This window comes from Cajanus cajan, chromosome 9, assembly GCF_000230855.2.
Source record: "Cajanus cajan strain Asha chromosome 9, NIPB_CcT2T_4, whole genome shotgun sequence".
Lineage (NCBI taxonomy): Eukaryota > Viridiplantae > Streptophyta > Magnoliopsida > Fabales > Fabaceae > Cajanus > Cajanus cajan.
Genome location: NC_138525.1, coordinates 24,856,615 through 24,870,186, shown reverse-complemented (window position 1 = coordinate 24,870,186; position 13,572 = coordinate 24,856,615). Strand labels below are relative to the sequence as shown.

General features: G+C 28.2%; 1 protein-coding gene across 1 annotated transcript; it reads left to right on the top strand.

Annotated features, from left to right (window-relative positions):
• Nucleotides 1–5,783: 5,783 nt before the first annotated feature.
• Nucleotides 5,784–12,442, top strand: LOC109787783 (transmembrane protein, putative (Protein of unknown function, DUF642)). Its single transcript, XM_020346352.3, has 3 exons — nt 5,784–5,957; nt 9,395–9,895; nt 11,589–12,442. Exons 1-3 carry the CDS (start codon nt 5,882–5,884, stop codon nt 12,113–12,115), a joined length of 1,104 nt encoding a protein of 367 aa, XP_020201941.1. The 5' UTR covers nt 5,784–5,881; the 3' UTR covers nt 12,116–12,442.
• The last annotated feature ends 1,130 nt before the right edge of the window (nt 12,443–13,572 follow it).

Genomic DNA, 13,572 nt, shown 5'->3' with positions numbered 1-13,572 from the left:
ACATGCATATTCTCTATTCTTCAACTTGCATGTACTTATGTTTTTATCTGAAACACTGACACATTTGTTAGAGATAACAATATGCATTATATTTGTCTCATTCAAAACCTTACTAGGAAGTGATTCGTCTGACATAACAGTATTACCCACAGGATGAAAGTTACAAGATTAAAGAAAATCTATAAGATCAAAGTTTTGGCATAGTGAAGAGTAAGCTTATATTCACTACTACTCCATTTAAGTTATTATCGATGAAGGTTAAAGAAACACATAAAAGAGGGGTTGAATGTGTGGGAAGGTTTTGAAACTATATGAATTCATAAAAACACTTTGTTTGATAAGGGGTGAGGGATAAGGAATATCAATAAAACACTTTCATTTTTATACTTGTTCACTCAAGTTGAACTACATATAGATTCCTTCAAACTCAAAGAGTTCCACTAACTTGGAAACTTTTACAATAATTATTCTCTGTCACTCTTGGCTATAGATGCAACAACTTGTTGTAGTATTCTTTACTAGCCCCTTCAGGCTTACAAGTGTAGAAGATGTTGAGTGATTATAGGATAATTCTCATGAAGATGATATACAAATTTAGTACACTCGAAGAAAATGACTTGCTAAAGCAAGTATAGCTAACTTAGACTTTTCTGACTTGATTGTCCACTAGATGATGGTCACAAGACAAAAAAAAATTATCAAAGTTTTGTCATAGTTGAGAAGAGTGTATATTCATAGAGTTCTTGGCTTCTCTTTAAGTTATGTTGTATTTATAGGCTTCAAGATATATATGTTGGTGTTAGTCTTGTGAACTTAGTCATTTGAAGTTGAGATCTTCGATCTTAAAAAATATGGCTGATTTTCACACTTGTTTAAAGCTTCAAGGTTCATTAATGCATATGTATGATAAGGGAATAAAGTAAAAAAGGCTTAGTTTGAATTCACTTATTTAGGTGTTGATAATTTCTTTTGTGGTCAAATTTCCTTTCCTAGATGTTGCACTAGTTTTATTACACTTTACCATTTTGGGCGCATACACAAATAAGGAAATAAAACATTATTGCATTTATAATAGACACTAATTATCAAAGCATTTATCACGAGTTGTTTTTGAACGTTTGAAAGGCTTATTTAAAGGCCCATAGATGTTCAACAAGATTTGGACTCATGAACACTTAGAGGATGTATATGCTAGTTTCAAGTTTTGGACGCTAAATACAAATGCTATTTAGCCAAATTATTTAAGTGTTATACTTGTTCTATTTTATGTGTTTGTAGAAGATGGTTATTATTAAACCATTTTTGTTTCTTACTCCTACATCGTTGGATGCATGATTTCTAAAATGGCTTAGACATATTAGTCTATTAAGGCTATTGCTTTGTTATTATCAAAATTGAAGTATAAGATGCATACTGTCTTCTTTGGTTCAACATTTGGGTTGAAGTGATTGATTTATTTTAGTAGGTTAGTCTTCTTAAGCCCAATCCAAAAATATTATCCTAAATATATTTATAAACATATTTGTTAATAATATTTTTGGTACCTATGAATTTATGAATCAACTAGTACGAGATTGTTTTAGCTTAACCAATAGTAGGCTTGAGTTCGAGGGCATAGTGGTCCTACCCAATTAGAAGAGAATTGCATCCAAAAAGATATGTATGGTCTATACAAAAAATATCATTGATGATAATAGGAACAATGATATTAATGGTAGTAACGATAGTTATAATAGTGATAATAACAACAATAACAAAATAATAGGTAAAAGATATTTAAAAGATTAAACTAATAAATAAAAAAATCATGATATATTTTGATAAATATTTTAATCGCGACTTTCATTTAATGTGATGATTAAAAGTAGTAATCTTATTCTTCCTCAAAAATGTTACTCTCAAAAGTATATGCCATATATATAAAGTTTCTTCTGCTGGTAGTTGTTAAACGTTATTTTCAATAACCTTAATCTTGTCCTCCAATAAATAAATAAATAATCTCAATACTAGTTTTATCCTTTTATTATTTTCTTCAAATGACTACTTGCATCACTCTTTCGAGAAACCTTAACCTAGTCATTATCACGCTAATTACATCTATTCCTAGTATCATCAAATAATATAATTCCAAATTATGTTATACATTGTCCTTTCTTTACATTGATTTGTCAACCAACTTTTTTGAAAGACCTTTCTTTCCAAATCTAAAATATGACATATTTAGTGGCATAAACAAACAGCATATCATATTTGCCTTTCCTTATTTATCTTGGTTTGTATTTTAGCACTGGAAAACGAGTTAACGAACCCAAAATATAATTGAACATGACTTTTGCCATCCCAATTTATGAAAACTGATTTAGAAAAGTTAGAAACAAAATAGGTACATTTCGCTTTAAATGTGCTGTTTACATCTTCCCTCTTTTCATGTCAAAAAATAAACCAAAAAAATTATTAATTGACTGAATTGACCCGAAACTTATCAAAACAAAGTGAAGCAAAAGGATCAAGTTAAATATCTTCAGCAATGGAAGTGCTAGCACTTGTACAAGTAAAAACTACATTAAAGATAATTCACTCGATATGTTTTTTTTATCACAATACACAAAAATTGTCATATAATAATAATATAATATTTTTCATTAAAAATTATTTTTATCTACACTATAAATACTATTGATATATTATCAAAAGGTATAGGTATAAAATATAATGACACAATGTATATTATTAAATCCTAATCAAAATCAATATTAAAACTGTGTGTAATTATATATTAAATAGATTTATATATATTTATATAGTTTGTATTTATAGAGACATTTTTTGTATACTACTATATATAACATTACTTGTTTGTACCTATATAAATATTAATCTTAATTTGTATTATTAAATTGTTAAAATTATATTTAAATACCCATTTAATTTTTATAATTTTGTCAAAATCACTTTTTTATTTTATAGTGAAGAAGTATTCTAGTCTTATATATATATATATATATATATATATATATTTTTATAGTTTTTATAGTTTTATAGAATTACATTTTAGTCCCTATAGTAAATAAACAACAATAACTAATTAAAAAAGGAAATTAAAATAATACATAGAGAAATTAAAATAAAATATTTTTAATTATATAAACTAAAAGTAATATCTTTTAATAAAATCATGTAGACATTTAAACCTTAAATTTCTCATTTCATTGGTTTCTTTTTCAGAAAGTTCTGATCTTGTCATGTTGTTTTAAAAAAAAATTATTTTATTATTTCTAACCATATCTTATCTACTTACCCTTTAAGAATGTGAGTTTGACCGACTCAAATTAAATGCCCATTTTTAATTCAGACAATCGATACCGATTTCACTCATCGTGTGGTAAATTAGTTTTTCCAGCTTCGAAAATTAAATATGATATTAAAAAAAAAATAAACCGAAGGTTACAATTCTTTTGGCATTGCATGAATTATGTATATATATAAATTACTTCCTGATTATCAACTTTATATGAAGAAGAAAAAAACCCATTTTGAGATGCAGAATTACAATTGTGAGTGTACAAGTTTGATATATTTCATCCATTCCTATATCATTTTCTCATCTTCTTCCAGCCCTCTTTTTACTTGTAAGGTCTGGTAGGAATGTATGATCTTTCCCACAAATTAAAAAAAGTAAGAACAAATTAACTCATATAATTCCCAGTAGATAAATTCCTACAAAGCTTCAAACTAAAAAAATAATATAAATTCATTTCTAATGGGCATGCTTGTCGGTAGTTTATATTATTATATATTGATTTCTATATTGAATCCCATCTAAATTAATAATTTAGAATGAATGATGAGGATGGAAGGTTGAGAATTGATATGGATATGAGGTTGAGAATGAAAGCATACCCACTTTTCATATGAAAAAGGCCCACATATTATGAATGAAGGCCCATAAATAAAACCAATGTAAGTGTGCCTTCTTTGAATTATAGGTGGGTGAGTATTTTTCCAATTTCCAGCAATATTCTCATCACCAAACAGTGTCTTATAGAGTCCACGTAGCTCCTTTTTGTGGGTCTCTCTACCTTCATTTTTCTCACCCCACCTTCCTCGTGATATGTTTTTTTTTGGACTCTAATAACATGCTAATGTTTTCATCCTTCAATACACCATTAATGATTTCGGGTGTAAGTATCTTTGTTCTTTCAATGAGTTAATCTAGCCCCCCTTCTTTTCTTGTAGAGAACATGTATTTCATGGAGCTAACTAATCATCTTCATAAATACTTCTTATCTTTGTAGGTAGCATGACATGTATCTTGAATAGTTTTGTTTCTAAATTAAATATGTTATTAGTCTTTAAATTTTATTTTATTTTTTATCAATTTTCATCTTTATTTTTTAATGGAGTTTTTATTAGTTTTAGTTCCTAAATTTTTGTTAATTTTCACTTTGTTTTTAGAAAACTATTATAGTTAACGCAATTGAATTGGAACATTTCCGCACAGATTACATATTTGGTGATGTTTTGCTCTATATTTTCTGAACCATTATATATAAATACTCCTTTATGTTGGTCCAATAAAAATTAAGGGTGTGTTTCATTTGTCTTTCATTTTTATTCTTGTTGAACTATTGTAATAATATTCATTAAAATGTTTTTTTTTCCTTTTTCCTTTTCTAAATTGACTAATGAAATAGAAAATTAATAAAAATTCCGATTATCATTTTCTTTGTAAATTATTAAAATAAGATATAAAATAAAAAGTAAATCATAATTTATAAATTATATATATATATATATATATATATATATATATATATATATATATATATATATATTTGTCCAGAATCTAGAGGGTGATGGGTGGAACTCTAATTGCCTACGACACAAAACACTGTAAAGAACTGACGAGTATATCTATAAAGATACTTCAATATTTAAGTTAGGATGGTTCTCACATAAAATATAAATTATGAAATAGATGTGTATCTCATATAATAATAATGTTGGTTGTATTTATAGAAGTCCAGAGTTTAATTTTCTTTATTTCTTGATATGGAACTTTTAGTTGGATGGGACAATTTTATTCCATGACTTATTAAAATATAAGCTTTTGAATGTACAAAATCAAAATCATAAATCTTGGACTTAAATCTTTGTTTTAATTTTTTAAATAGATAACTAATGGAGAGGAAAAATTATATTAAAGGCTTGAAAGACAATTTGGGGGAGATTCATTATGGGATTGATCAGGATTGAAGAGATAAATAATACATTGAGTTGTAGCAACCGATAAACTATTTTATTTTCTGTCTATTATTATTGCATATGCATTTTTACTAGTCTAGTTTTTTAGGGTTAATTAATTAGTATAATTTTATATTGAAGCAGGCGAGTGAAAGACTTTTACAGATAATTACTTCAAGTGATTTGGATTTTGGAGTTTAGGTCTATTTGTCTAACCTCAAAAAATGATTTTGAAAAAATATAAAAGAGAAATACATCACTAGATTTGATTAAATTTCCTTTTTATCAAATTCCAATTAAAAATAAAAACTTATACTCGCATACTTGAAAATTTTTTAATTAGAAAACATCCCCAAAAAAATCTCATATTCACTTCACACTTGAATGCCCAAAAAAGCAAGGGGGCAAATTGGTAAAATCAACGACCTAATAATGATCTTAAAGATAAACATTGAATGGCACATTCGATATTTTACGTGAAATTCAAGTCTGATATGGTAACAAAGCATGCATATAAGGCCAAGCCCCTTCCCCCACTGCTCCACTATGCTTTTTTTTTCTTTCTCTTTTCTTCCATCTTCTTCCCTTTTCACGTCATTATCCTAAAGTTGCAGAGTTTCACATCCCAGACAACAAAATGAAGAAGGGAAGGTTCATGCTTCTGTCGGTGCTCTTATGTGCCACCTTTCATGTCTCCTTCTCCATTATCGACGGTAACCCACAAATTCAATATTCTTATAATGTATACATTTATGTATATGTAGTCACTTAAGTTAAGGTATGCACTCTCATTAGTCATTATACATAAAATACTATTACTCAATGTTCATCATCTTCATAGAGTTCTAATAAAGTTTTCAGGCCAACTTTTTAGTTAATCCGAAGGGGTGAATTTATTGTAATGTTATATATTCGTTGATGTGGACATAATTTATGAGCATGATGATATGCGCCCTAAGCACAATTGAATTATTATTATATTGGGGTAGGGTACAAAACTAGGCACATTAACATAGATAATGTCATTATAAATCAGAATTTTACATCAATAATATGAATAAATTTATATTAAGATCTATATTAAATATAAATTATTAAAATAAAACTTTAATTTTATTTTGAAAAGTAACATGTACTATAATACTGTATACTTAAATTTTGACACAGTGAGTTGTGGGGCCCACATTTTAGGGTGAGCATAGTGCATGCATGGTGGTCTGAAAGTGCACATGGCCTTGCTGTGTGGTTACATGGGACGTTTCGAGTGGACAAGGAAATAGGTGTCGCAGGGAACCACATGACTTCAGAAACCTATTTCTGAATTTTGAAGACAGTGTATATCGTAACTATAGCAACTGCCAAAGTTTGGCACAGTGGGGTATAGTAATGGGATTGGGGACTCAATTAGATTGCGTTTTGCATTGGACTAATTGGTTGGCTTCTAAATATCTTGTGCAAAATGTGGTCCTGTCAAATAAAATTGTCACCATTTAGCTTGTCATAAGATCATTTATATAATTAGACTAATAAAACACTTTTTAACAATTAATGTGTTTGGTCTTATGTTTTTATGCGTTGTGTCGATCGAGTGAGATACAGCTAATTAAATATTTGTTATTTTTGTGTTTGAAGTTGCTATTTGTTTTTTTTTGGCATTTTTTCATTCTATGACGTACATTGGTAAACATGTGTATTCAATAATGTTCCAAACACATACTACAACACTGTTTTCACGCCACACTACTTTTTTTTAACACTTCTTTCTTTGAGTTAATTACATATACACTACATTATAAAATTTTTTTACACTGAAACTAATCATATCTTTTAATAATATCATGTCAGTTGTTTATTTAATGAAATAATAATAAAATAAATAACTTTAAAAAATATGATTGGTTGTTAGTATAAAATTTTTTACCCTGATAGTATATAAATGATTATCTCTTTTTCTTTTACTAGATAGAAGTTAAAATTCATGTGAGTCATGCTAGTAATTGGGAATAGGACACATCAAGTGAATGGAGACTTACATAAATAGTGAGATCTATAAGAATTTCACTAGATAAAAAAGCAGTGCATAAAAAAAGGAATGTTAGAAAATGAGATACTAATATTTTTTTAATTAATATAATATATTTTATTGATTATATAGAGTTTCAATGTGTGTATTACTATTTTAATTTCTATTGGATAAAATTTTCGCAAGAAAATCTCAATGTCTAATTTTTGTCTTGAAATATATTTTTATTGAATATAGTTTTATAAATGATTTGTTTGAAAAGAATATTTTTCAACTAACTATAAATTATGTTAATTATGATTTTGAAAGTAAAATTTAACAGACTCATCTATGAATTTGTGTTTAGAAAAAACTTTAAATTTCCTCTAATATGATATTCTATATTAATTATTCAAGTGTAGAAACTTTAAACTATAAATCAATTATTATGATTGTTGAGATAATTTTTCGCCTCAAAATATCTGTAATTTAAGGTTTTGTATATTATATCACTTTTTATACAATATTATTAAAATAATTACGTTTTTAATTAAAGGTTTATATTTAATTGTAATAATTGAAAATTTTATGACAGAACAAATTATAAAAAAATACAGTATTACATTAAAAAATTGAAAATACTAAGTATTTTAATATTTTATAAACAATAAAACTACAGTCATTTTAAGATAGGTGAAATAATCAATATATAGTATAAAATTTATTATATAATAATTTGATGCGAAATTAAAACGATCGATTGATGAATATTAGCTGCACTTTATTTCAATACTCTTCTTTTTATTGACAAAATTAATTTAAAATTATAATTTTTGAATCTTGTATTTCATTTTAAGAGTCTCTCCTCGTTTAGTGATACAAATGATTACAATTTGTTATTTTCAATTAATAGTAGAGAAAATGTTAGAGTGAATTTTGCTATTATTTCTCAAAATTGTTTTAACTTTTTGTTGTAGTTTACTTGAGAAACACTAACAAAATAATTTTTAACATATTTTTTTTAATTTGTTAAAATTTATTTAAAAAAATACAAAAATTTGTATGTCTCTCGCATTTTATTTAACCGATACTCTCTTTTAATTTTATATTTTTTAATAAGTTTTTACTAATAAAAATAAATATGTTAAAAAGTATATTTCTAACACTTATTTTACCTTAAATCACCGAGATCCATCCAATGACAAAATATTGAAGTGATATGTAGTTATAACATCTATGCAATTGTGATATCACATATTTTGTGTGTCATTATAGTTTATATCTGTATTTTTTAATAATATATTAATATATATTATATTTATTATGTGGATAAAAGTAGTGATTTAAAACCTGGATCGAATTGGCTGGTTAGACCAGTTGGACCAGGAATCGGTGGTCTAGCCGGTCCAAATCTTAAGTTGGATCGGTTATGCAGTCAACCCGTTTCAAACTGGATTGAACCGGTCAATTTTCCGGTTTAACCGGTGAACGGTGGATCAAACCGGTTCAACAACTTTTTTTTCTTATTTTTTTTTAAAATTTTTTTAAGGGACCATAAATTTCAAAAATAATAATGAAAATTGAATCTCTTAATGGAAGAACAAAGAGTCTTATTAAATATAACAATGACTACTTGTTCTAATGTATTTGTTTGTAATATATACGACTTAAATAACTTTTATAGTATATTATTAATTTTAAATTATATATTTAATAATATAATATCTATGTAGATATTATATATATTATTTTGTGATATCAATTGCAAGCATATTATATATGTACATATTATTTATATTTTTAATTTGCATTAATATACAGTTTAACATATAATTTTTTGTGTATTATTTTACAAAATAAAAATAAAAATAATTTTAAATAATATAGAAATTTTGAAATTTAAAATAAGATATAAATTTATTAAAATTTATAAGCATAAAATATATTTAATATGACTATTTTTTTAATAAAATAAATAAAAATCAAGTTATGCAGTTCAACTAGTGATTCACTGATTCAACTTTTGACCTAATGACTCAGTACCTTAACCAGTTCGATGACCGGGTCTGATTTTTAAAACTATGGATAAAAGTAATTTTTTAGTGACATTTGTTGTGTGTTAGTAGTTGAATTGCATTGTTAATGCAGGTCTGGTAGCGAACGGGAACTTCGAGTTGGGGCCAAAGGCGTCGGATCTGAAAGGAACGGAGGTGATCGGCGGAAGGCACTCGATCCCGGAGTGGGAGATCTCAGGGTTCGTGGAGTACATAAAGTCAGGTCAGAAGCAGGGCGACATGCTGCTGGTGGTGCCGGAGGGGGCGTACGCGGTGAGGCTGGGCAACGAGGCCTCCATCAAGCAGACGCTGAGGGTCACCAAGGGCATGTACTACTCCATCACCTTCATGGTCGCTCGCACCTGCGCCCAGGAGGAGAGCCTCAACATCTCCGTCACGCCTGACTGGGGCCTCATCCCCATTCAGACGCTCTACACCAGCAGCGGCTGGGACCCCATCGCCTTCGGCTTCAGAGCCCTCTCTCAGACCGTCCAGATGCTCATCCATAACCCCGGCAAGGAGGAGGACCCCGCCTGCGGTCCTCTCATCGACTCCGTCGCTCTCAGGACTCTCTACCCTCCCAGACCCACCAACAGTAAGAGTCTGTTTAGATTGACATTTTATGCAGACACATGCACGCAGACAGACTGTCTGTCTGTCTGCGTGTATCTGTCTGCATGCATGTGATCATGTGGTATTCCTTAAGATCATTTCTAACGTACCTGTTAATTGGACTGCTTAATCACAAGAACAAACATTAATTGCTAAAAGAACATGAATTAATGCCTATAAAAAGCAATTAATTAGTTAATTAAATATATATTAGCATGTTTATGAATATATGTTGGACAATAAAACCGCTGGCTCTGGTCCTACGTTCATATTATCTAGGTAGGTAGGATGTTACGATCATATTTATGAAATGCAATTATGCATCCTATCCCTCTAAAGCCTCTATTGGAGCTAGTACAAAAGCCAGCATAAATTCAAATTCAGAATGTGTCTGACACTAGAGTATAACAGCTGTTTTCTCATTAATTGGTCTTCATTGCATGTGTGATATGGACTTATGGTTAACTATTTATTACTTGCTAGGTGAAGAAAATGGTTTCTGATTTCACGTAACATTGCTCCGTTAAAAATAGGAAAAAGAAATTCTACGGAAAATTAAATCTCTCTATCTGTCTATCTATATTTATTTTGTTTGTGAGTGAAATTATATGGGACCATGACAAGCAATGAATACTAACTATCCATCTTATTTCTTTAATTAGGTGACTATATATTTATGCAAAATGTAAAGGAGTACCTTATAACCTGCTTCTAACAATTCAGAATTTCAGAGCTACTTCGCTATATATTAAATTGACGAGTAGCTATACTAGTCAATGAATGACAGAAATTTTGCATATAATGCTACTAAAAAGTTAAATTTATTTTGCCAAATTAGTTCCAACATCATAAGCTTGGATCCCTAATAGATAGTTTTATCTCTTGAATATTTGATAAAGAATTTGATCATTATTTTGTATGTATGAAAAAAAATTAGTTAAGTAATTTCAATCTTTAGTTTGTATGTATGGAAATATATATATATTAGTTAAGTAATTTCAATTTTAGATAGATTTTGATATTTCAAAAGATTAATCATTAAATTCTAGCTACAAGGTAGTCTAATTCACCAAAAAAAAAATCATAAAATTGGGGACTGATAAATTATTTGTTCAAAATGCGTTTGCTTCAAGTTGCCTTAACATATTTATAGAAATATATAAATAGAAAATGTGTATTTTCATGTTTGTTATAAGGAAAAAAAAAAAAAAGTATTCCCGAACATAAAATATTCACAAAATAAATATATATTCTCATATTTTTCATTCCAAGTAAAGGGAGTGGATACCTTGATCCTTATTGAGTGTGGGAATAACATATATCCAACAATGTGATTTTTATTGTTATAATTCGAAGTTTTTTTTTCAAGAATAAAAGTAGTTAACTTAAAAAAACTGTCTCTTTAATGACTAATTGAAGATAGAACATGTCTATATTTATATCTCTATGTGTGAATGTAAACAATATTTGAACCTAAAATCTCATTCAAACTGCATAAATTTAGATATAAAGAATATTATATTTAGGGATAATTAAAACACATGATTTGTATTGTCAATTGTGCATCTTTTCAATACTAATTGGACAGTTATTTCGTCACTAAATCTTCAAATCAGTGGTTTTCCTTCTATATAGATATTTCAATTAGCATATCTGATTGATACTATATATTGCAGAGAACCTATTAAAGAATGGAGGGTTTGAAGAAGGACCCTATGTGTTTCCCAACTCATCATGGGGTGTGATCATCCCCCCAAACATAGAGGACGACCACTCTCCCCTCCCAGGGTGGATGGTGGAGTCCCTGAAGGCAGTGAAGTACATAGACTCAAACCACTTCTCAGTCCCTCAAGGCAAAAGAGCCGTGGAGCTAGTAGCGGGAAAAGAGAGTGCCATTGCTCAAGTGGCCAGAACCATCCCCGGCAAAACCTATGTTCTTTCATTCTCCGTTGGAGACGCAAGCAACTCCTGCGAAGGCTCCATGATCGTCGAAGCCTTCGCAGGCAAAGACACCATCAAGGTGCCTTACCAGTCCAAGGGCAAAGGAGGCTTCAAACGTGCTGCCCTAAAGTTTGTGGCGGTTAGCCCTAGGACACGCGTCATGTTCCTTAGCACATTCTACGCCATGAGAAGCGATGACTTCTCTTCTCTTTGCGGGCCTGTGGTTGATGATGTCAAGTTGGTGAGTCTGCGTAAGCCATGATGAAGATCGAGGGGATTCCACATGCATACGCACGAGTTGTTTACTAGTAAAATATTTATATATATGTTTAAGTTCTCAGCCTTTGATTTTATATATAGTTAATTAGGAGGATGATCAATTAAGAGTTAATGCTTCTTTATTTATGAGAGATATTGAGTATGATGATTTTCATTTTAATATGAAAATAAGTGTGTATAACAACAAGTGTCGATCGATCATTTATAGACGTATAGTATACAATGGCGTGTTTCTATGAATCCTTTTATGTATTTTGAATAAATGATGCGAAAGAAATATAGAGTATCCATGACTTTGTGCTGTTACAAATTTTAAACTCTAATTTATTGTCATTAAATGTTGTTGATATGAAAAGACAATTAAATTATAATGTGGTGATAACACAAAGTGATGTGGTTGACAAATGGTATTATAAGTATTTATTTTGATAACTATCTTATTAATGAAAAAATCTTAAATATGTTTTTGATTTTTGTAAAATTAGTAAGTTTTGATTTTAGTTCTTATAAAATTAAAATTGTTATTTTTAGTCCTTATTTTTATGTAATCATTTTAAACTAATTTTTATTTATTAAAAAGTTAAGTAATTATCATAAGTGTTATTTATAATCATTACTAATATTATATTGATATTTAACATTTCTAAAAAAAAGTATAAGTTCTTAAAATAAATGCCATTTATTATCCAACTTAAAATAATTATTAGAGACTAAAAATAATTAATTTAAATTTTAGAGGGATGAAAACTAAAAAAAAATATTTTACAAGAATCAAAATCAAAATTTACTTATTTTACAATGACCAAAACTAATGTTTATAAATTTTAGAAAAATGAAAAACAAAGAAAAAAAATTTAGAAGAACCAAAATCAAAATCATCAATTTTATAGAGACTAAAAATATATTTAAATCTAATAAAAATATTTATTAATTTTGTCGATGAATAATTTGTGTTAAATAATTTGATTAGTCATATATTTAAGTACGTGGCTAGAAATTCAATTTTAAAATTCATGAGTATGAAAAAAAATATTTTTTTTTGACAAAAATGAAAGAACATTTATTAAGATACATTAATCTCTTAAAAGAATTAGTAGCTAGTTTTGATAGCGAAATCTCTAGATTTACTTAAAATAAATAAATAAATGAAAATGTGTTTTTTTAACCAGAGTTAAATTTGCCAATTTGCTCATTTAATTCAAAAGTTTTGGATAAGAATTTATGATAACGGATATAAAATGTTCACTACTAGTCATTTTTTCATTGGAAAATTCCTTAATGGCTTGGGAAATTAATCCTATAAGTTGATTAGTAGGATGTCAATAGGAGAATATAAACTAAGAACCTATATTTTCAGTAAATCAATAATCTATTTTATAAGGACCTAAATACTTAAAAAAAAAAAGTAAGTAGGTTGAAAACTTAAAGACCGATTATTGT